Here is a 25,089-nt window from a genome sequence, read left to right as displayed (position 1 = left end):
CAGGGGGAATAATCATTCAAACTTTTAATCTCCCTTTACACATTATATTAACATTCATATTGCAAGGCATTCCATTCACAAATATTACAGTTGATAAAAAATTTCACACATATCCCCAAAAGTCTATACCAGATTCAGTCACTTCACTAAATCATTAAAATAATAAAAGTAATGAAAACATTATCATAATTCTTTTAAAGCAATATAGGTCTGAGGCACTCTGGGAAAGATGTTCTCATATAACGTGTCAGTGGTATCAAATTATCTTACAAGAAAGTTACCAGATACCCAGTAATCAAGTACACTCCAATGACAATGACTTTGATCTGATATGTGTTCACTGGATACACTTCCAATTGGACTGAACTACTGAAAGGAACAAAGATATTGGGCAGCTGAGGTCATCTCTAATGAGGTTCCCAACTAATGTCAAGGTAAAGTGTGTTTACAACACACCACGGACAGCTGCATCTCCAGTCTGATCTTCAAAGTTCCTTTCTCATCACTACTGGGTTTACTAAATGTCAGAAGCTAACAGCCCACCTGACTTGCTCAGCTCACTGCCAAAGAGATTTCAGAACTGTCTCTTCCCATCAACCTCCACAGTGCAACTGTTCACCCTTCTCTGAATATCTCCAAGGTTTGCCCTTGAAATAAAATAGAGGGGAAGAAAGGGAGCTTTTTCCCTCCGATTTTGACCAAAAAGAGGTCTGAAAGAGCAATGTATCACGAGATTCTCATGCTCTGCAACAGCCAGCTACCATATGAAGCATGGCTATTTTTGCCAGAAACTAGATGTTTTTAAAACATGACAACCCTTTTCCAAAGTGAATTTTGCCACAACCATTCACTGACAAGCCCACATTGGAAAGGAAGTCTCACTGACCGAGTGCTTCCTTACACACAATTACAAGGGTAAATAATTAGCATGGGGGAGGAGGGAGGCCAAATTCCCAACTGGGAAATAAATCACTGCAAACAATGGGTCCATTTATGACAGCATATAGCCCTGTCAGGGCAGAATCAACACAAACCCAGGTCATATAGTGTTGAGGAATTACATACATGGAATTTAAAATGTATACATATATATTTCCATACATATATAATAAAAAAATCTGGAACAACATATGTTGCTAAAGTTTCAAGGATTCTCATCTTCCACATTCACCTGGAGAGCAGCTGGCTCTTGCTGGCCCAGTTGTGGCAGTGATAAAAGCAACTAGAAGCAGGTTTACGTAAAAAGTGCTCAAAGGCCAAGTGAGAAAACAGGGGTGCAGAGATTTCTGGAGGGAGAGGGCAACACTGAAAAGAGTTGAGAATGTTTCTTTTTTTCTTCTCAGCTTTTTCGGACCCAAGTCAAGTTCTTGAGGACACACATCCAATGCTGTAGTCCTTCCTTATCTATAGTCAAAACAAAACAAGTAATAAAAATCTTCTCTTCCATTCTGTACTCTCAAGAAAATGCATAGTACAGCCAGAAGGTATTTACTGAGATGTGCCATCTCGGGAGAGATTAAAATTGGGACATGAAGTGAGGCCGCGTGCTATCGAGTCGCCGGGTCAGGATTTCACAGCCAGTGTCCGTGACCAGCAGGGTGTGCTCAAACTGAGCAGACCGCTTTCCGTCTCTCGTCACTGCGGTCCAACCATCTGGCCAGGTTTCATCCTGCCATCCACCTTAAACAAACAAAAACAACTTCTTAGTTCTATTGTTCAGTTTTCTAAACAAACTCTCTAGGTAAGTGTATTTGCATGTACTCCTACTACTTTAGATATTACGGAAGCCAATTAGAAAATTCACTATTAAGACTCCTATTTACAAATGGTGGGCACCTACATTCAAAAGAATGAAACTAGATCACTTGCTTACATAGTAAGCACAATACACAAAAATAAATTCAAGATTAAAGACTTGAAATTGCATGGAACTCCTTAAAGAAAACAGGCAGTAAAATCTCTCAGATATCAGCCTCACCAGCATATTTATGAATCTGTCTCCTGAGGCAAGGAAAACAAAGGCAAAAATAAACTATTGGGACTACATCAAAATAAAAAGCTTTTACACAGCAAAAGACAACATCAACAAAACAGAAAGGCAACCTTCTGAATGGGAAAAGATATTTGCAAATGATATATCTGATAAGGGGTTAATAACCAAAACACACAAAGAATTTATATATACCTCAACACCAAAAAGAACAACGAATCCAATTAAAAATGGTCAGAGGATCTGCATAGACATTTTTCCAAAGCAGAAATAAGATGGCTAACAGACACATGAAAAGATACTCAACATCCCTACTAATCAGGGAACTGTAAATCAAAACCACAATGAGCTTATCACCTCACATCTGTCACAATGGCTAAAATCAAAAAGGTAATAACAAGTGTTGGTGAGGAAGTAGAGAAAAGGGAACCCTTGTGGACTCCTGGTGGGAATGCAAAGTGGTGCAGCCACTGTGAAAAAAATTAAAAATAGAATTACCACACAATCCAGTAATTCCATTACTAGGCACTTACCCAAAGAAAAGAAAAACACTACTTCAAAAAGATATATGCACCCTTATGTTTACTGCAGCATTGTTCACAATACACAAGACATGGAAGGAACTCAAGCATCCACTGATAGATGAATGGATGTAGAAGATGTGGTATGCATACACAACAGATTACACAGCCATGAAAAAGGGTGAGATCTTGCCATTTTCAACAACCAAATAGACCTAGAGTGTATTATGCTAAGTGAAATAAGTCAGATAGAAAAAGACAAACACTCCATGATTTCACTTACATGCAGAACCTAAAAAAAAAAAACCAATGAAAATACTCTTAAATTTTTTTGACATTTATTTATTTTTGAGAGAGAAAGAGAAAGAAGGAGAGAGAGAGAGAGAGAGAGAGAGAGAGAGACAGCGCATGAGCAGGGGAGGGGCAAAGAGAGAGGAAGACACAGAATCTGAAGCAGACTCCAGGCTCTGAGCTGTCAGCACAAGACGTGAGATCATGACCTGACCCAACGTCGGACACTTAACTGACTGAGCCACCCAGGTGCCCCTCCAACAGACTCTTAAATAGAGAGAACAAACAGGTGGTTGCCAGAGGGGAGGTATATGGGGAAAGGGTGGTGAAATTAGGGAATTAAGAGGTACAAACTTCCAGTTATAAAATAAATAAATCATGGAAATGAAAAGTAGAGCATAGGGAATATAGTCAATAAAACTGACAGGTGGTGACTACATTTAACATGATGAGTACCGGGTAATATACAGAACTGTCGAATCAGTATATTTATTTTATATGTGAAACAGAATATTATTATGTCAATTATATTTCAATAATAATAATAAAAGACTCCTATTTATACTTCAAATTTTTAGTCTTTCTAACTTCATTTTGGTCTTTGGTCCAGTGAAATAATAATGTATTTTAAATTTCCTTGGGTGTGTTATAACTTTATGCCTCCCAAATATCAAATCAAGATGGTTATTTCCAAAACAAAGGCACTGGGTTTCATATTGACACCATACGGATTTCACATGAAATTCATATTGGTTTCATATGAAAACATAATGACACCACTGATTACAGAACTATGAGTTAAAAACTGAATTAATAAATTTAGCTCTTTTCTGATAGGACTTTGGCATCTGACTAAACTATAGCCAATGTGTATTGTAAAGGAAATCATCTTTTTACACTTTCATTACAGCATTTAATTTCTTTTTTTTTAATGTTTATTTTTGAGAGAGAGGAAAAGAGAGAGGGAAAGAGGGAGAATGCAAACAGGGGAGGGGCAGAGACAGAGGGAGAGAATCCCAAGCAGGCTCCACACTGCCAGCACAGAGCCTAACACAGGGCTTGATGTCACGAACCGTGACCAGAGCCGCAATCAAGTCACCTGAGCCACCCAGGTGCCCCTATAACCTGAGCCACCCAGGTGCCCCTATAGCACTTAATTTCTAATATTATTTTTAAATGGCAGGCACATAGATGGTGACAGATTCTACTGTGAAATTTCTGTTGACCACACACCCCTGGTAACCAGAAAAAAGGGGGCTAAGAGAAAGAAATAGGATTGGTGAGGGAATTTTTAAAAATTACTAGGAAGCAAAATAGGGAAGGGCTGAAAGAGAAAGGAAACAAAGGGACAGTGAAAAAACCCCTAGGACAATGAAAGAAACCACACTAGAAAAAGAGAGGAGGGGAGGCAGAGGTGAAATGAGAAAGTTATACAATTCTATATACTACTGCAGAAGTATGTTTATAAAGATTCTCCTGTCTTCAAATTAGATGTCAAAAAAACCAATACATCCTTCATTTTGAGTAATCTTTACCAAAGATTAGGTCTCACTGACTCACACAAATCCTAGAACATATATAAACCCTGCAGTGAAGTAACCTACTTTTGCAATATTAAATCACAGCCTAAAAAGAAAATATGAAGTAGCTTAAAGAAAGTTAACTCATGCTTTGTTAAACATCTAAAGACGAGTAACTGACTATTTTAACAACTGGATTAAAGATATAATACTTTTCTAACTTTACTGTGAACTGCTTACAAAAGGTTCTTTATCAATGTCACGTCAAACATATCTGGATCCTATGCGGAGAAAATTCCAATTCCTCTTCGGATTTGAGACTTTCCACTCTAGAGCTAGGATTTATCCTACCTGAATAGTGACTAAAGTCACTATCTTATTTACTTTACTATTTACTATCCTATTTATTTATTTATTTACTTTAGTGACTCACTGAAGTATGTATGTTATAATGTGATGATTATCTGAACAGGCTCTATGAAAAGTTATTTGTTTATACTTGGAAATACCACACTATGTCTCACCAACAGGTAGCAGTTAATGAAAACAGGCAACCAAAACGACACATTCCTCTCAGTGCCTTGCCTTCCTCTGCTAATATACTCCCTGCCCTTGGATTGGTTCCACATGATCAGAGCTTTATTTTATTCCATGACAATGACATAAGCAATACCTTACATGTGTACAGCCCTTTAAAGGACACAAGGTATTTTGTGTTAATATAAGTCATCTGGACTCTTAATAGCTGCCCTGGGGAGATGGCATGTTAAAGATTGTCATTTCCACTTTACAGGAAAGGCAACAAAGGATCAAGTTATAAGAAGGCAGCCTGTGGGCTGAATTTAGTGACTCACTTCTCAGGAAGGCCATCTGACAGAAGTAATGGGATGTCACTCCCAAGATCAGGTTATAAAAAAGACTAGAAGGACCCAGAGAGGAGGTATCCTTTAAAGCAGGCCCCAGGACACACCAGCCCCACTATCCCCTCACCACGTCCCCTAATCCCAACAGAGGACTGGCTGAGAAGAAGGATGAAGAGAACATCCGACCATCTGAGTGACAAGCTCCAATCATGACAATGGGTCTTTATCAATGCTATGAGCCTGCCATGAGGAACAGCGACAGTGAGCATGTAAGACTGCCAGCACTAAGTGTGTCGTCCACAAGAGTTGTATCATGCCACCTGACGACCTGTGTGCAGACCCTGAACAGGCAGAACAGCTCATGAGTTTAGAATCTGACTAAGTCGGCTGCCATCTAACTAGCTAGGTGACTTTAGATGAGTTACTTACCTGCTTCAAGGATCAGTTTGCTCTTCTGTATGATGGGGACAGCACCTACCTCATAAGTTGTGGAGAAACAAATCATATACCTATGTCTGCCTTGAAGTGAGTGAATCTACTTCCTTTCCCTTCCCCTTGGACCCCCATCAAGCAATTTACACAGGCTTGATGGAGGCTCCGATTGTTACAACACACCCTTTGACAGAATCTTTTATGGAAAGGGACTGGGATTCAAGTGCTTCAGCATCTAGTGACAGCAGAATTACCAGTCAGAAAGTACTGCTTTCTTGACAACCCGTACAGTTTTCAGTTCTCTACAGGATACTGAATGGAGCTTGAGATGGGATGCGGAGTGGAAATGAACCAAAAAGAAAATAAACAAAACAAACTACTAATCTGATGAGTGACCAGAAGTAAATAAAAATTCAATTAAAACACATTATAGCATCCTTTTTTCTCACCTTCACAAATCATTGGCTCAATTGTAAATACATGGCCAGCCTTCATCACTCCAACTGCTTTATTTTCTGAAATTAAAGAAAAAAAATTCTCAAAACACAGCAAAAAACCAGCTGCATATTGCTGAACAGCTCCCTGGTCAGAGTACACCGTGTACATTCCTATCAGTGATTCTTAAATTCCTCTCTCCTTTCCCAATTCCCCTTACTTAAGGAGATCATTCAACAAACAGGTATTTTGCGGAGATCCACCTGCTGTGGGGCACATATTGTCCTAAGCATATTTTATTCTGCTTCTGCTTTCTCTAGGAAAATACAGAGATCTCTGCAAAGTGATTTCAGATGTAGTTGTCACTTCTATGAAAGGAAAAGTACCACCATTTATGTTATACTAGAAGTAGAGCTGAAATCATGCAACCAGGCAAAGTTCCATTACTCAACCAGATACTTAAAGGAGAACAACATCTGTTGTTCTGGAAGCGCTGCACCTCTTGGGTGGGTGTGGGGGTGTGGAAGTGGGGTGAGTGGGGGAGCAGGGGCACAGCCCACAGAAACAATAGCATGATTCTCATGAGGTCTTTATGTTGCCTTTTTTTTCCTTATCCTCAAACAAGAACAAAGCTTCTACATATGACCTATTTTTTAATGCTGATAAAACTATCCCTTTTTATTTGAAAACAGAAATTCAATTTTCTCCCTCCAAATACTTTTTTCGCTTTTTGTTCACTAATATGAGAGCATTTTTCAGGACTGTCATGAAAAACACAACTACGAGTTAAAGTATCCAAACCTGTCATCCTCCAAAAAAGGCCGAAAGGTAAAAATAGGGATGGACCTTTTTAGATGATCTCAGACAAAAATGGAGAACCAGTTTAAAGTTCAAATTTTAAAAAAAGAACTGATGTGAGCATCGGTAAACGAATGACTGCACTTGCTCTGATTAGCCACCAGATGGCAAAAGCGCTGGCTTTCAGGGTTTCTTGGTAAGACTGGTCTTGGCGATGGTGGCTTTGGTAGTGAATGACTAGTGTCCAGAGGCTCAATCTACCAAACACCATCTAGATATGATCTAATCTCACCCGCACATTTATATTCCTGCACATCTTTCCTTGTGCTTAAAGCCACCATGCTGCTTTCCACTGTCTTACGTATTGCCAAGATGCACTCCATGCAGATTCCAATCTGGAGTAGAATTTCTAAATTACCCGAAAATCTGAGGAGTAAAAAACAACTGGACTTGTTATCTCTAATCCCACAAACTTCCTTTCCTAATGACCTACAACTTACTACATAAAAAGAATTGGTCACGGGGCACCTGGGTGGCTAAGTTGGTTGAGCGTCTGACTTCAGGTCAGGTCATGATCCTGCAGTTCCTGAGTTCAAGCCCCACATCACGCTCTGTGCTGACAGCTCAGAGCCTGGAGCCTGCTTCGGATTCTGTGTCTCTCCCTCTCTCTGCCCATCCCCTGCTCACATGCTGTCTCTCTCTCCAAAATAAATAAACATAAAAAAATTTTCTTAATTAAAAAAAAGAATTGGTCATATTCCCCTGGGGATATATATTTTTTAACGTCAACAGGGTAGCAGTGTGGTGTCACAGAAAAGAAAAAGGATAAAGAAAGGAATATGGAACTGAGCTGTCCCACTGCCACAGCACTGGAAGCATTTAGCCACCAAGCACTTGCAACGTGGCTAGTCAGAATGTCAACTATTCAGTGTAAAATATATGCCAATTTCAAAGACAAAATATATAATATATCTCAATCATTTTTACATCAATTAAATGCTGAGATGCTAATACTGTGAATGGTAATGCATTACATAAAATATATCACTTAAGTTAATTTTGCCTATTTCTTATTTTCTTACTGACCACTAGAAATTTTTAAATTACATATTTGCCTCACAATATATTAATATTGGACAGTGCTGATACAGAGACTCCAAGTTCCACTCCTTTTTTCTGTCACTGACTCATTATTCTAGAAAAGTTATAACTCCCACTCAACTTGACTCATGGTTTCATTTTCTCAATGCCCCTCACTCAGCAAACATACATTCTGATTGACTACACTACTGCAGACAGTATGCTAAGTACTTTTGTAAAAACCTGTACTTGCTCTACCATCTACCTTAGAGATTACTTAACATACATTCTAAATGTGGGGTATTATCATCATTACTTCCCAGCCCTCATGACTTAAATAAAAGGAAATAACTTTTTTTCTTTCATAGTTTATTGTCAAGTAGGTTTCCATACAACACCCAGTGCTCATCCCCACAAGTGCCCTCGTCCATGCCCATCACCCCCCTTCCTCTCTCCCCCACCCCCATCAGCCCTCAGTTTGTTCTTAGCATTCAAGAGTCTCTCATGGTTTGCCTCCCTCCCTCTCCCCAACTATTTTCCCCTTCTCCTCCCCCATGGTCCTCTGTTAAGTTTCTCCTGATCCACTAATAAGTGAAAACATATGGTATCTGTCTTTCTCTGCCTGACTTACTTTGCTCAGCATAACACCCTCGAGTTCCATCCACTCGAGGATGGACTGCAAATGGCCAGATTGCATTCTTTCTCATTGCCATGTAGTATTCCATTGTATAGATAAACCACATCTTCTTGATCCATTCGTCAGTTGATGGACATTTAGCTCTTTCCATGTTTTGGCTATTGTTGAGAGTGCTGCTATGAACATTGGGGTACATGTGCCCCTATGCATCAGCACTCCCGTGTCCTTTAGGTAAATTCCTAGCAGAGTTATTGTTGGGTCATAGGGGAGGTCTATTGTTAATCCTCCACACTGTTATGGAAATCACTTCTAACTTCTCTTACGTAGAAGGGGTGGAGGGAGGGAAGTTACACAACAATTTCCTAGTTCCACCTTTGGCTGGTTAGGAACATGGAGTTACAAGCCAAAGCAGGGATCATTTACACATTTCGAAAGGTCTCGGCTTGTCAAAGACTCAGCAGTTTCCTTTTACACTTCCCTACAATAATCACAACATATTTTAATATATATAAACCCAATTTATACTGGACTTTTCATAAACGTATCAAATGTACGAAAGCAAGTATACCTGGCCCTTGCTTCTTTTTTCAGAACTTTTTTTTTTATTACTAATTAAATGGTTTTATGTATTTTATGGACACGGTCATCACCGACCCATGTCCCCTTCTCCCATAAATTCTATCGTCTTCAATCCTCTTTATATAATCCATACCTAAACCTGAGTCTGCCAATTTGTCAGTTCAGTAAGTAAAGGGACTTTTTTTCATGCCTCTTTTTACACAAATAGACACATACTCATGTATCCCTGTAATCAGAGTAGCCACTTCCATTCTGTTAATGGAATGCACATCAGATTACAGGGTTTACCAGGAAGGAATTAAGTTGGCTCCTTATTTTCTGTTGCTAATTTTTATTTCAAGCACCATTCACAGCTTATATAAAGAAAACTTCGTGGTCTGCTAATAAATAAATGTTTGCTGATATATATCAAATGCTGTGCTCTAAACTATAAACTACTCCAGCTTCTCCCACTGAGAGGTTTCTCACTCCTTTCCCTTTTTATTCACAACTACTGACATCTAGAATTTTATCACCTCACACCTCGACTACAGCAACAACTGTGCACCAGGCTGGCTAGCCTGACTAGCTCACACCTGCAATACATTCTAGACACCACTGCCAAATTTGTCCTCCCAAAATAGCAACTTCACCTTGTCATTCTTCTGCACAAAAATGTCTCCGCAAATCCCAACAAATGAAGTCAAATATCTTCGGTATGGCACTGCCTCCTGCTAGTTTTTAACACATAGTACTCAACCCTAAATCATCCTATCCTGTCTCTGTTCAGACTTAACCTGAAATATTTATTCATGCTTCCTCTCTACCTGGAATTTCTTCCTCATCTCCACCAAACCAAAATTTCAACCATTCTTTTTATCTCCCACAGGACCTGCACCAAACTGCTTCAGTCCTTACGAGGCAGCAAAAAGTATAGGAATAAATTTGCCTCGGGGCGCCTGGGTGGCTCAGTCGGTTAAGCATCCGACTTCGGCTCAGGTCATGATTTCACGGTTCGTGAGTTCGAGCCCCGTGCTGGGCTCTGCGCTGACAGCTAGCTCAGAGCCTGGAACCTGCTTCAGATTCTGTGTCTCCCTCTCTCTCTGACCCTCCCCTGCTCACACTGTCTGTCTCTCTCTCTCTCTCTCTCTCTCAGGAATAAATAAAACACTAAAAATTAAAAAATTAAAAAAAAAAAAAAAAAAAGGAATAAAGATTGCCTCTAGAAAGACCAAACCCAGATACTAACCACTCCCAGCCCTGGTATTTATTTACTAGTCTATGCGAACCCGAGTAAATAAAGTACTTCTCTAAGCACAGAATCTGCATGCATGCATTAATTAATTAATTTACTTAATTTGTTTTGCAGAAACTGCTCTTTAAAATAGGGCTAAGAGGGGCGCCTGGGTGGCTTAGTCGGTTAAGCGTCCGACTTTCGCTTAGGTCATGATCTCGCGGTTAGTGGGTTCGAGCCCCGCGTCGGGCTCTGTGCTGATTGCCAGCTCAGAGCCTGGAGCCTGTTTCAGAGTCTGTCCACTCCCTCTCTCTCCGACCCTCCCCTGCTCACGCTGTCTCTCTCTCTTAGAAATAAATAAAACATTAAATAAATAAATAAATAAATAAATAAATAAATAAATAAAAAATAAATAAATAAAATAGGGCTAAGAAATTATTCAGAGTTGCGGGGCACCTGGGTGGCTCAGTCGGTTAAGCATCCGTTAAGCATCCAACTTTAGCTCAGGTCATGATTTCACGGTTCGTGAGTTCGAGCCCCGTGCTGGGCTCTGTGCTGACAGCTAGCTCAGAGCCTGGAACCTGCTTCGGATTCTGTGTCTCCCTCTCTGTCTGACCCTCCCCTGCTCACGCTGTCTGTCTGTCTCTCTCTCTCTCTCTCAGAAATAAATAAAACATTAAAAAAAAAAGAAATTATTCAGAGTTGTGATGATCAAATGAAATAATGTATATCATCCTCGTCCTTGTCCTACTAAAAGTTAACACTAAGTGTTTTCCTTGCACTATCTCACTGAATCCTAGTAACAATTCTAGGGTAGGTGCCACTCCCTACTATTGTTCAAGATGAGAAAACTTAAGCACAAGAAATTATGTGAAAGGGTCTATGGCAATAACTCATATATTTGTTAAATTCCTTCTTAGGCCGCTTACTGTGGACAGCTTTCACTTCTAGCACTAAATAACAGACTTGTTCCTGCAGGCCTTTCTCTCCAAAAGAAAAGGTTTCTGGAAGACATTAACTGTCCCACACTTCCTTTCTTCTTCCATCAGATAGCACTCAACTTAAAGAAAAAGGTACCTTGTCTATCCCCTTTATTTATACCAACAAATAGCACAGTATTTGATATATACTACAAAATCAAACCAAGCCAAACCAATTTCATTTACAGAATCAGAACAGATATAGAAAGAGCACCTGGTAATTCAGTCAGTTAAGCGTCTGACTTCAGTTCAGATCATGATCTCATGGTTCTCGAGTTCAAGCCCTGCATCGAGCTCTCTGCTGTCAGCACAGAGCCTGCTTCAGATCCTCTGTCTCCCTCTCTCTCTGCCCCTCCCCTACTCATGGGTGCAAGCTCTCTCCCTCTCAAAAATGAGTAAACATTAAAAAAAAAAAAAAATACTAACAGCTAGACCACGGCAAAGGTTATTGGCTGCTTACCAAAATTAGTCTACTTCTCTTATAGAGCCCTCAGCTAGATTACACTTCCCAACCCCCTTTGTAGTTAGTGTAGCCATGTGACTGAATCCCTGCCAATGAAAAAAATGTAAGTGATCTATGCCAGTTTCAGGTTGGTTCATTAAAACATCCCAAACATACCCCTCTCTATGCTTCTTCCCCTCCTCCCAGTATCTACAGATTAGAATAACTCTTGAAAGGTATAGGTTGATGATGACAGAACCTCGGTCACAGAATAAATGCCCTATCACCACCACCCCCAATAGTGACCAAACACTACTGGACTATTAAGTGAATGAGAAAATAAATGTGTATTGTGTATAAGGCAAATATACATTTTGAGGGTCCATTTATAACAGCTAATAGAAAAATAAATACAAAATAGTAGGTCCTGTTAAATGTTTTAGTAAATATTTGTTAAATAAATGGTTAGCAAACACTAAATCTTTGGGTAGTACTTACTGGCATAATGGGGTACATTGGGGGCTGTATGAAAAAGCTTGTGGATTCCATGCCCACAATAGCTTCGAACAACTGAAAACCCATTTGCTTGGGCATGCTTCTGAATAATGTTTCCCAATTCTCTGTACCGAACACCAGGTTTCACTGAAAGAAAAACAGAAGACTCATGACAAAGTAATAATAAGTGACATTTACTGCCAATTACTATCTATGTGCCCGGAGCCTTTCCAAATGCTTTATATGCCTACGTTATATGCCTACACATAAACGTGTGCTTATATGTCTATACATAAACAAGTTCCTTACAAAACCTTTAGATGAGGAAACCAAGGGAAAGAGATACTACGCTGCCAATAAATGGCAAAGCTGAGATTCAAAACAGTAGCACCTGTACTTCCTCCTTCAGTGCAGAAAAGGACACAAGTGCAATACTAAGGAGTTGGAGAGACACACCTTTTGCTTTAAAAGAATGGAATACTATGCATCTTTCTCTCCTTCTCTAAGGTCAAGTGTGCTGTCCTATTAAAGTGAGCAGAAGAAGTAAAGAGAGAAAAGAGCACCAGGACAAAAAGCAATGTCCAGAAAGTAACTTGAACTTGTCCTTAGTTTCAGAGTGATCAAGTTCTCAAAGGATTACTTCCCCCTGGGCTTCTTTATCCCCATAAAAAGTGATCCTCAAATGATTCACAGTTGCCTCTCAAGACAGTCCTGGGGACAGGGTACAGAAAGATGCTTCTCACTATGTACTTCCTGTTCTGCTTAATTTTTTATGACTTTTGCCACTTATAAACCAAAACAAAGTGGTTCTTGTTGTTGTTATGGCTCTCCCCGCACTGAGACCCCAGAGGGTGGGACATGCCAGACTTCCGGAGAACCTAGCCATGGTTCTGGGGGTGCTCCAACTCCCAACAGTCTCCTAACTCTGCCTACCTGATTTTCAACCTGTGGTTCCAGCACAACATATGGCCTCCAGCCAATCAAATCACTGGGCAAATAGCTCCAGGAATCATTTCAATTAATGTGTACTTGTTCTTAAGTCTGTGTTCCAGCTTTACTTTTTTCAGGGGTGTGAAGTTAATAATATTTAAGAACAAACTGACTTTCATAATGATTTGCTTGCATTCCCATCCAAGCCTTTCCATAACCCCAGTCGTGGGGGAGGAAAGCAAAATTTTAACCCATTTTGCACAATATACAACAAAAAGTCCCTTTTCAAAATTACTGAGAGTTTAAAAGAGAGGAGTTCCCTTCCTAATTCTCAAACTAGAGGCGATTCTGATCACAAGCTTGAGACATTAGTGCCTGGAGAACCTGGAGACTTCATTAGTACCTGGAGACATTTGTGGCTTTCACAACTATGAGTGCTGAGACAAACTGGCATCTAGCAGATAAAGACCAGGGATGGGGCTAAGCATCCTACAACGCACTGGACAGGCCCTACAATGAAGACTGATCAGTTTCAAAACAAATTAATGTGTAGATTGAGAAGCCCTGTTCTAAAAGGATCATTTTAACAACAGTCAAGCTCTCTACTGCTCTACACCATGTTGAGCAGCTAAGTTGGTAGAAAATAAGGAGCAAGAATGATACATACAAAGATATTAATAACACTTTCCAAAGATTAAGGAACTTAATTCTATCCTGGCTACTGTGATGAAGACTTTGGTTTCTGGTAGTTTCTTGACAAGTTTGATTCCTGTGTCTTTGTAAAACAACATTTCAGCTCCCTGGTTATTTCCATCAACTCACAGAAAAGCAAAAGGGATATAAACATCGAAGGTATAATCTGGCAGAAACCCTAAAAATTATTTTAAACTACAACTCTTAAAAATGAGAAACTAAAGAATATTAGCTTTTAAGTAATCAACAACAAATAATAAGTAAAAAGAAATCTCACACACTGATATATGAAAATATCACATTTTCATTTTTCATTCCCCCCGATTTTTAATAGTAAAAATTTCATCATCTCTCATGCATGTTAAAATGGACCTAAAACAATAAAAATAACAGATCTATGTTATCAGAGATAACTATGTGTTCATCAAAGAATGTGGTCTTGTCCAGTACTTTGTTGACGATATATCAGGTTCATTGTGGGGGGAAAGGAAGGTGGGTACAGATAATATATAGAACAATAGAGCTAAAATGTCATGGGATTCAACCGAAAAACTTGTTTCAACTCAAAATGCCCTTTTAGTAACAGTCTGTTAACATTCGCAACAAGCCATTCTTTCTCTCCTCCTAAGACATACTGTAAACAACAAAAACAACAAAATCTGTATGAGCTGTCTGAGTGGACAAAGCCAGCCTGAGAAAAATCCTACAGAAATATACCTGTACTCAAAGATAATATTCACTACAATAGCAAGACATCTAGAAAACACCAAATTCTAGTAGGGGAATACTTGAAGAAATTTTCATAGAATGGAATATAATATATAGCAATTAAAAGAAGGGGGTAGATCTATGCATGCAGGTACCTATGCTAATTGGGAAAAACCACAAAGATCCTACTGAGAAAAAGTACAAATTACAGAATATTACCAATATTATAACTCCAATTAACGTAACTAAACACATACATATAAGTATATGTGGTGTGTGTGTGTGTGTGTGTGTCCATCTGTTAATGAACAGGGGAGAAAAAAATCTAAATGTTAAAAGCAGATCCCTCAGGAAAAAAAGATACAAGAAGGAAAAGAGTAACTATAACTATAAAAAAAGATCACTTTTCTCTCATAATCTAGCATTAATTTTTTATAATGAAAACATAATATAAAAGAATTAATAAGCAGGGGAAAAAATTGCACTTAAGAACTATACATTCCTATACATTTATCATATGTTATACATATAATATAGATTCCTTCTCATTTATCAGCCAAAGGAAAGGAAAATAAGTCACATAAGAGATAAATGATAATAAGCAATCATCTGGTCTACCTCACCAAGAGATCCCCAAATCACCCGTCTATCCATCACTACTAAAATCCCATGCTAACTCAGGCAGGGGAGATGCAACACTGGTAAGGGCAAGGAAAGAATTGTGGAGGGACGAGCCATCTGAAGCCCATCAACACACAACAGCTCCAGTCGGTGGGTCCCAGCGCTGCCACTGACCTGCATCGATGGCTTGCATCAGGCACTCGTACGTGGTCTGAACCAGTTTCCGTGCTCCCTCGTCCACCTCTCCAACAAAAAACGTCTCGTTCAAGTCCCCGTGGTAACCATTGCGATAAAGAGTGATGTCCACTGCAAAACAGTGTGCAAATACAAAGACCAATATTTTTGTTTCAAAATAGAAGACATTTCTCCAATGTGACAGCATCAAGCAGCTTCATAAGAAAGACGATTTCTACATTCTAAAACCAGACACTAGTGGATATACAATTATTGCCTGAAAGACACCCCTTTGTAATGCAACTAAACTCACTGAGGCAGAAAGGGATGTGGTCACGCAGCACAAGCCAGATGGTGGGCTTTTACACTTACAGTAGTAATTAGATCATTTATGTCAGAAGAAATGTACTGAGAACACATTCACACAAGATCAGTAAGCCATTAATAACATTAAATGGAGGACTTTGCTACATTTTGACATTAAACAGAAAATACTGCTTTCACTTACTGTCTTCAACGAGTTTTCCTCTTCCCAGAGAATCACTAAATAAAAAAACTTACACTGATCTACATTTTTTTTTCAAAACCTCATCTGCCTTTCACTTATTTGTGAATATTCACCCTTTCCTCTGTCAACATATTTAATACATAGAGACTAGACTATTAGTATACAACTACAATACACTAAATGTATACGTTAAGAGTTTTTTTAAACCATGAATTCTGACCAACGTACAGTATCACAATATAGGTGTTGGCTACCACCACACACACATTCCTGAAAAACCTCACACAGTATGTAATGTGATAAGAATAAAGTTAACAGGGCGTGTATGAAAAATTAAAAATAACAGGGTTTGTATGAACAACAGGGTTGGGCAAAAGCCATGGCACTTTATAAACAGATATCCTAACTAAAAAATAACCTGAGTAAGAAATGTCAGATGCCTCCACTATCACTCCCAGCCAGCATCACAGGTAACATGTTTCCTGCAGCCTTGACCACGGGGGCTCATGCTTCCTTATCTGACAGGTAAGCCTCTGAAGACATCTGATTACTAACAAGACCAAAGTCATCGATATTAAAAATACCATCTAGGGATGCCTTCTTCGTCGATATTTCTTTTAATCACAGGGAGAAATGTCTTCTTAGCAGCTCCTTCCTTTGCACTTGCAGCGTCCCCAGATACCTTACACAGTGGGCCTTGCAGCCACTTTCTGAACTTCTTATATCAAGGAAGGCACTTCCGTAGGATTTTAGCTTTTTTCTTAAGATCTTCATGTATTAGTAAAAACTTCTCCTTCTGTGTAAGAAAGTCTGCCCTGATCTCTTCAAAACCATTAGTGGACTAAAAGAAAAGGGGGTGGAGGTGGGGGGAAATCCCACTGAATCAACATTACTTCCACATTTCACTGACATCTTCCAGCAATTTGTCAATCACAATCATGCTGTGCCAAACATACCATACTGGAACTATCTTAAAAATCATAGAAAATCTTTCATAAATTTAAGATTTCTTTAAAATTTTAAATATAAAAAAGAGAGAAGTTAAAAGGCAGGAAGCAAGTAAAGAAAACACAAGTCACTATCAGACTCCCAAAACCTTGTTGTTGCTTTGCTCATGGTGACGAAAGTCATGCTTACGTATCTCTTACCGTTAACAATATCACCTTCTTGCAAGGGCCGTCTATCGGGAATCCCGTGACAGATCACTTCATTCACTGAAGTACAACAAGACTTTGGGAAATTATAATAATTCAGGGGAGAAGGATAACAATTTCTTGCAATACATGCCTACAATAAATAAAAATACAGAGAAAATAGTTTGGAATGTACAAAAAAGAAAAAATAATCTATATGCAATTAACCAGATTTAAAAATTTTTTAAATGTGAAAACATTTGTTGTACAGATGCTAATGAGCTTACTTAATATTTCATTTTAGAAAAATAATAATTATCTTAAACAATATACACCAGACTGCAGGCAAACCAATTTACTGGTAAGTGCAAAAGAAAAGCAAATTCACATATTATAAGTATTTCCAAGTACACACAAATGTTACTGTATAAACATTTTAGTTTAGAATTAACTCTTTATTAGAAATATATTATTTAAAATAAAAAGATAATATCTAAAGCAAATATGAAATGTACTTTTAATGTAATTATAACAAGCCTATATATATATCCCCATGACCAACAAGGGAATGCCAGCATAATTAAGAGATGATAAAGTACTTCTGATACATTTTAATCACTACATTCATATCGAACAAAGGAACCTCTAAGAAAAAGGTCTGGTTTTCCTTAACATATCTTGTTTTACTTGGATGTTTTTACACAATGGGAGTCATAGCATACATAATTTCTCTTTCCACACTGCCACACAGTCTTCAGACCAATAATCTGTAAATACTTGTATATAATATGATTCGTGAAATATACCATAATTTTACTGGCAATTCCACTACTATTAGAAATTTAAACGAAGTTTCCTGAATTACAAAAAAAATTACAACCAGAAACTACATGCCTGTCACTTTTCCCTTATTTAATGATATGCTTCTATACTTCTCACAGCCAGTATAATAGTAGTTCAGAGCACACAGCAAACTGCCTTGACTAAAAATGCCAACTCCATCTTTTACAAGTTCTGTAACATTGGACAATTATCCTCTGCCTCAGTTTCCCTATCTATACAATGGAGAGAGGACAGCGGTATCTAGCTCATGGAGTTGTTGCAGACATTAAATGAGTTAGTAAAAGAGCATCTAGCCTATATACAGCAAGCATGCAAAATGCTACTACTGCATACTACATATTTTATAACACAGGGAACAATTTCCCAAAATCAGAATTTATAAATTTTGAATAAAAAATTTTATAAACATTTTTTACTGCCCAAGAAACACTGTCAAATTCCGTCTCAAAAAAGTTGTCCAATTTACAGGAGCACCACCATGCAAAAAGAGTACCAGCTTGGGGTGCCCTAGTGGCCTAGTTGGCTAAATGTCTGACTTTTGGTTTCGGCTCAGGTCATGATCTCCTGGCTCGGGAGTTCGAGCCCTGCATCGGGCTGTCTGCTGTCAGCACAGAGCCAACTTTAGATCCTCTGTCCCCCCCACCCCTCTTCCCCTCCCACTCTGTGCATGCGCATGCTCTCTCTCTCTCTCAAAAATAAACATTTAAAAAAATTTTAAAGAGTACCAGCTTCACCACCATATAAACTGTGGAAATAAACATCGTAAAATACTAAACTAAGTCCATAGGTCTTCATGATTTGTTTTTGTTTGATTACCAGAGCAGATTTAATTAGTTTACCATGCAATTTATTAAATAATTTTGCTCTTCTCTTATGAACAAGATATTCATATAACGTGTGCACTCATGTATTTGCTAGGGTTTTAAAGTCTCTCCATGAAGCATAGGCAATCTTTACTTAAAAAAAAAAAAAGATATCCCTATACCATATGGCATGATTTAGTTAAAGCACTAATAAAATTAATCATTTCATAACAGTAAAAAATGTGAGGTTTCAGAAACAAGATATTTCAAGCTCACCTCGGTCCTCAATGTCACCGATGCTTAAAAATGGGAATAATGACTATTCAATGTTTTCTATATTGAAACATAGTAAGAATCTGCTTTTAAACTAGCCATGTTACTTAAGACATTCACAACTTAAGTTTACTTAATATCTTAGAAGACTAAAAGATCTAATAAGGTGAAAAACATTTTCAAAACATAAAAGTAAAGTTCTTACTAAATGTACAGCATGATCTATTTCTTCAGTAGTTACACCAGGTTTAATCATGCCAGCAGCAATGTCCAATACTTCCCTAGCAAGCTGTAAAAGACATTTAATACATTCAAGAAATGAAATAGAAACAAATCTGTACCTTTTGTACTATTTACTATCTCAGAATTAGTGAGAAATTTGTAAAATGAATCTCACCCAGAATATAATCTTGAATTTTCATTTTAAAACTATTTGTATTTCTAATGTCCATCAACAAGTATGTATGTATAAATATGTAAATAAAATTAGGCTAACCAGCTTAATAAATAAGCATGACTGAGTTCTAGATGAATATGTATATCCTAAGGAATCTAAACAATAAAATCAATCGATGGAAGTTAAGTCTTCTCACATTTCTATACTTCCTACATACAGCAGTCTCCTGTTATCTGCAGGGAATATGCTCCAAGACCTCCTGGATGCCTGAAACCACAGACTATTCCGAAACCAACATATATTGTTTTTCCTATACATATAAACTGATGATAAAATTTAATTTATAAATTAAGGACAGTAAGAGATTAACAACAATAAGAATACAACAAAACAATTATAACAATATATACTCTAATGAAAGTTCTGTGAATGTGGTCTCTCTCTCTCACAATATCTTACTGTAGAGTCCTCAGCCTTCTTGTGATGGGAGATAAAATGCCTACATGAGGAGATGAAGTGAAGGGGATGGTGTAGGCGCTGTGATGTAGCATTAGGCTACTACTGACCTTCTGTCACTAGATCAGAAGGAAGATCACCTGTATGCAGACTGTGGTGGACTGTGGGTAACCGGAACCGTGGAACACAAAACCACAGATAAGGGTGGGCTACTGAATTTCACAATAGAGGCTTTTACTTAACTTTATATAAAGCCTCAACTTTGCCCTATGTTATGATGACTCATGAAAATAAAATGACAAAATATGAAACTTGGTTCTTAAAAAAAAAAATGCAAGGGTAAAAAAATGGACTGCCAACCTGCCACAGTACTTTTCAAAAAGGCTAAGTAGAAAACAACCGTTGCATAAAATCATATGCTAACGATGGTTTAATGAAAATATGACTAGCCATAGTCTTACAATTTAACATTTGCCACCTCTGTAAATCAGCAAATCATTGACTTTGTGTCTAGTAACTTCATGCCCACTTCAATCTATCTTATCTCATGGGGAAAAAACAACTCTTACCCTACATACAAGTCGCATCCCTTCTATATCTTCAGATGAGAGTAATTTAATTTGAGAAGTACCTTTAAGAGCCTGTTCAGATTCAGACATTCCTAGAAAAGAAAATCAATAAGAAAAGCCAAAATGAATGGGAAAATGTAGTATTCATTAGCATAATCATCTTCCTGATGACATAATAATAGTCAAGTCTCATTTTGCACATAATAGTACCTCATAATTTGGGAAGGTCCAAGTCAGATACTTTTAAAAAGATATTTTCAACATGAAATTTGCCCCTCACCTCCCAAAATAAATAAATAAACTTAAAAAAAAAAAAAGATACTTATAAGTCAGTATAAAAACTCCTCCTCTAATTGGCAGGGGGCAACCTGTGCTACACATTACCTGTCTTCCCTGGGCATCTCACTACAGGTATCTATAAACTGGAGAAGACCACGGAACCCACCTCAGGCATGGTCAGGGTAGTAACAGGAGGATGGGACACATGTAAACACTTTAGCACAGTGCCTGACACATAATTATGAAAAAATACTATCAGTTATAGAATCATCATCATCATACTATTTCTATTACTGCTACCGCCCAGAGTCTTTAGTTAAGCATTCATTCGAGGCCTCCACAATCTGTTTTCTATCTATATAGACACTACATAATTAAGGTAGAAGACACATGAAAATCAAAACAAGTTTTTGGGGAGCCTGGGTGGCTCAGTCGGTTGAGCATCCAACTCCAGCTCAGGTCATGATCTCATGGTTCATGGGTCCGAGCCCTGCATCAGGCTCTGTGCTGACAGCTCAGAGCCTGGAGTCTGCTTTGGATTCTGTGTCTCCCTCTATCTCTCTCTCTCTCTGCCCCTCCCCTACTCATGTTCTGTCTCTCTTTTTCTCTCTCTCTCTCAAAAATAAACAGTAAAATTTTTTAAATAAAAAATAAAATCAAGTTTTTAATCGAGAATTTGACATAACAACATAAAATACATTATGTTGAATGTAGACTTTCACAGCTATACCAACAGTTTTCAAAACTGGGCAGATTTCTAAGAGAAGGAAGGAATCTTTAATTCGTGCAAATGTTCTAGTGTGTCTTGGAAAAACATGTTTACATTTACTGAAAGTCCAGCAATAAAAAATTTCTACAAAAAAAGCACTCCTTTCCTTTTCAGTAATCACCACACCCACAAATTGAAAAAGCAGCAGCAGCACAGAAGACCTTACCTAAAGGGTGATCAGCGTAATCTGGTCTTTGAATGTAACTTGGCACTGGCCTTGTTGGCATCTAAAAACATCAAAGAGATTAGTTAAAACCTATTCAAATCTGAAAGTAACTTTCATTATTAAAATTTAATAACAAAGAAAGCAAAATTGGGGGAAAACACTAAAGATAAAAGCTCATTCATAGCATATAAATGAAAAACAAGTTTTAGATGACATCTTAAATATCATATCTATTTCATGAAGACTAAGCTTTACTTCCCTAATGTTAATGCCACTCCCTTTCTTAGGATATTTAAGAAATATCCAGCAAGGATTTGCAAAGACACACAGACAACATGGTGCCCGTGTTGTTCCAAGCAAAATGACAAACCTAAAACAATAAAATGCCTTGAAGTAAACATACATCAGAACACTTCCAGTCTGGTCATTATCCCTGGAGGCAGAATTAAAGAGACTTTGTTATGTTTTTGTTATTTGTCCAAATTTTAAAAAATAAAGATACATTCCTTATAAAAAGAAAAACATCAATAAAGAGAATTTAAATATTTAAGGATGACAAATAGATTTCAACCTAATTCCTATGTTAAGATTCTTCAGGTCCACCTGCCAAGAACATAGGAAGTGATAGAAATGGCAAAAAAGCCATATCTAAATTAAGGTAGAAATATATACCACTTTAAAACAAAACAAAACAAAACTAACAAAACTAGGGGAAAAGTAACATACTACCACTGTGGTGGCCAGATAATATCTGATTTTTCTGATTTAAATCTACCTGATTTTTTTTATGATTAAAGAATCTTGGGGGCTCCTGGGTGGCTCAGTTGGTTAAGCATCTGACTTCAGCTCAGGTCATGATCTCATGGTTCATGGGTTCAAGCCCTGCATTGGGCTTGTGCTGACAGCTAGCTCAGAGCCTGGAGCCTGTTTCAGGCTCTCTGACACTCCCTGTTCACGCTGTTTTTCTTTCTCTCTCTCTCTCTCTCTGTCTTTCTCTCTCAGAAATAAATAAAACAACAAAAAAAAATTTTTTTAAAAGAAAGAATTTTTAATTCTTTCACCTAAAATGTTTTCTTTTCCCCTTTGTCCAGGACTGTCAACTATCCTAAAATCCAATTAATATGCCATAAAAACGAACGAGCTAGAATGCAAATTTCATCCTGATTATGTGACTCATAATTAGAATACAAAACACATGTATCATTTCTAGGAAACTGAAAATTCTGAAAATTGGTTTAAAAGAATACAAAATTTTTATTACCTTATTTACTCACCAGTGGATAATGTGGTCTGAGTTTACCAGTGTATCGATAGCCTGCCCACGGATCGGTGTTAATATCACCTTCTAGAGTCCAGGAAGATACTTCTCGCTTGGCCTTTTCATCTTCTGGGAGGTGGATGGATGAGAAAAAAGAGAGAAAGAAATGCTTCGGTGGTCAAGCTACTGAGCACCAGCATAGTTTAACCATCACTGATTTGGAAACCAAACCACAGAGCCCAGACATAAATACCTAGCAAACTTCCACCCTAACCTAAATCACCAAGGCTTCTGCTTTCTTGCTATGTTCACAACCCTGTGACTCTTCAAAGATCCAAGCACCTTGGGGGAAAAGACCCAAGCTAAACATGTTCTAAGTTTTTACACGAAATCGAATAGGAATAGCTCACAGAACTACTTTTCCAAGAAAATGCTAAATGTAGTTAGTCTCTCTACAATGTCAATTTATGGGAAGACCATTTATTGAAATGTAAAACCTAAGCCTAGGCAAAATTTTCCAACTGAGAACAGGTATTATAAATGGATTCTGTGCTCTTACTAAAACAACAGATTCTAAATAATTCCACAGCAAATTTAAAATTAAAAAGCTTCCCACTTAGCTGATGAATAGCTTTCAGATCAATATTTCAAAATGCTTTGAAAATTTTATAGTCATCATTTGCCTTTTTTCAGGAAGGGAATAATAGAATGAAGTCAGAAAGTCAAAGAGGAGGGAACAATAGAAAATTACTGAAAACTCATTAGAAAAATTAAGAATCTCACACACACTCACTAATTTCCTACCAGCTTAGTCATTAATACATAATGGTATATTTACTGAAATGCACCTAAGAATTCTTTTCACATGGAACAGACCCTCAATGGTGTCTGATGTCAGCACCCTGACTGCATCTCTTATCCATAAGGTAAAATAAAACTAACCTAAGACTTTATGGGCATTCTGGGTGGCTCAGTCAGTTAAACATCCAACTTTGGCTCAGGTCATGATCTCATGGTTCGTGAGTTCAAGCCCCACAGCAGGCTCTGTGCAGACAGTTCAGAGCCTGCAGCCTGCTTCAGATTCTGTGTCTCCCTCTCTCTCTGCCCCTCCCCTGCTTGTGCTCTCGCGCGCTCGCTCTCTCTCTCTCTCTCAAAAATAAATAAACATTAAAAAATAATTAAGAGAAAAACTAACCCAAGACTTTAGACAACAGGAATTCAAATCCCTCCTACAGTAAGTATTGACCTATACACTTCCCAACTCATACTGATCTTCTCTTGATTACTGTTATCATAGACTTTAAAAATCATACTTCAAATAATTTCTGAAATGTACAAGAAAAATAAACCCCCCCCCTCCAAACAATCTATCTAAAATATGAGACTCACAGTATTTTAAGCTAGAAAGGAATGGTGAAATGGGTGAAGGGGATCCAAAGGTACAGAATTCCAGCTATATGATAAGTGCTAGGGGCGTAAAGTATATAGCATGGCGAAAACAGCTAACAACAACAACAACAACAAAACTGAAACTAATTTACTCATCATTTTACAGATGAGGAAACTGAGGTGATGTGGCTCACAGGAGCAGAGACGTGGCTATGCTGGTTCCCAGGTGAGTACCCTCTGAAGAGAGCCTGTCATCAACTTGGGATTACAAGACTCTTGAGGCACAACTGACTAGAATGCAAAAATATAGCCATTCTTGGGGTGCCTGAATGGCTCAGTCGGTTAAGCATCCGACTATGGCTCAGGTCATGATCTCATGGTTCATGGGTTTGAGCCTAACACTGGGCTCTGGGCTGACAGCTCAGAGTGTGGAGCCCACTTTGGATTCTGTGTCTCCTTATCTCTGCCCCTCCCCCACTTGTGTGTGTGTGCGCTCACGCTCTCTCTCTCTCTCACTTTCCCTTGCTGTCTCAGAAGTAATAAACGAATAAACTTAAATATATATAAAGATAGTCAGTCTGTTCACATTACTTTGGAAGAAAACTCAACAATAATATTACATATAAAATAAAGGAACAGAAAAGAATAAAACTAGAAAATAAGAATGGCAAAGGAAGGTGCCTGGGTAGCTCAGTCGGCTGAGTCAGATTCTTGATTTTGGCTCAGGTCATGATCCCAGGACTGTGGGATCAAAGCCCCATGTTGTTTGTGCACTAAGTGTGGAGCCTGCTTAAGAATTTCTCTCTCTCTCCCTCCCTCACTCTGTCCCTCTCCCTCACTCAAA

At 38.1% G+C, this 25,089-nt stretch overlaps 1 protein-coding gene across 2 annotated transcripts in view; it reads right to left on the bottom strand.

The window, feature by feature from the left end:
* Positions 1-25,089, bottom strand: part of METAP1 (methionyl aminopeptidase 1) — a 61,091-nt gene continuing 36,002 nt past the window's right edge. The window contains exons 3-11 of one of the 2 annotated variants that reach the window (XM_039254251.1): positions 22,873-22,985; positions 21,599-21,659; positions 20,385-20,476; positions 19,168-19,251; positions 17,059-17,197; positions 15,403-15,534; positions 12,280-12,423; positions 6,067-6,132; positions 1-1,680 (exon numbers count right to left, since the gene is read on the bottom strand). In XM_039254251.1, the coding sequence (XP_039110182.1) occupies positions 1,517-1,680; positions 6,067-6,132; positions 12,280-12,423; positions 15,403-15,534; positions 17,059-17,197; positions 19,168-19,251; positions 20,385-20,476; positions 21,599-21,659; positions 22,873-22,985 (995 nt within the window). In that variant the 3' untranslated portion in view covers positions 1-1,516. The remainder of the gene's footprint in view (positions 1,681-6,066; positions 6,133-12,279; positions 12,424-15,402; positions 15,535-17,058; positions 17,198-19,167; positions 19,252-20,384; positions 20,477-21,598; positions 21,660-22,872; positions 22,986-25,089) is intronic. The other variant, XM_039254252.1, reaches the window with a different exon arrangement.

Source organism: Hyaena hyaena, unplaced genomic scaffold, assembly GCF_003009895.1.
Source record: "Hyaena hyaena isolate Hyena2069 unplaced genomic scaffold, ASM300989v1 scaffold_480, whole genome shotgun sequence".
Taxonomy (NCBI): domain Eukaryota; kingdom Metazoa; phylum Chordata; class Mammalia; order Carnivora; family Hyaenidae; genus Hyaena; species Hyaena hyaena.
The sequence above is the reverse complement of the archived record's forward strand: the minus strand, read 5'-3'. Positions and strand labels throughout refer to the sequence as shown.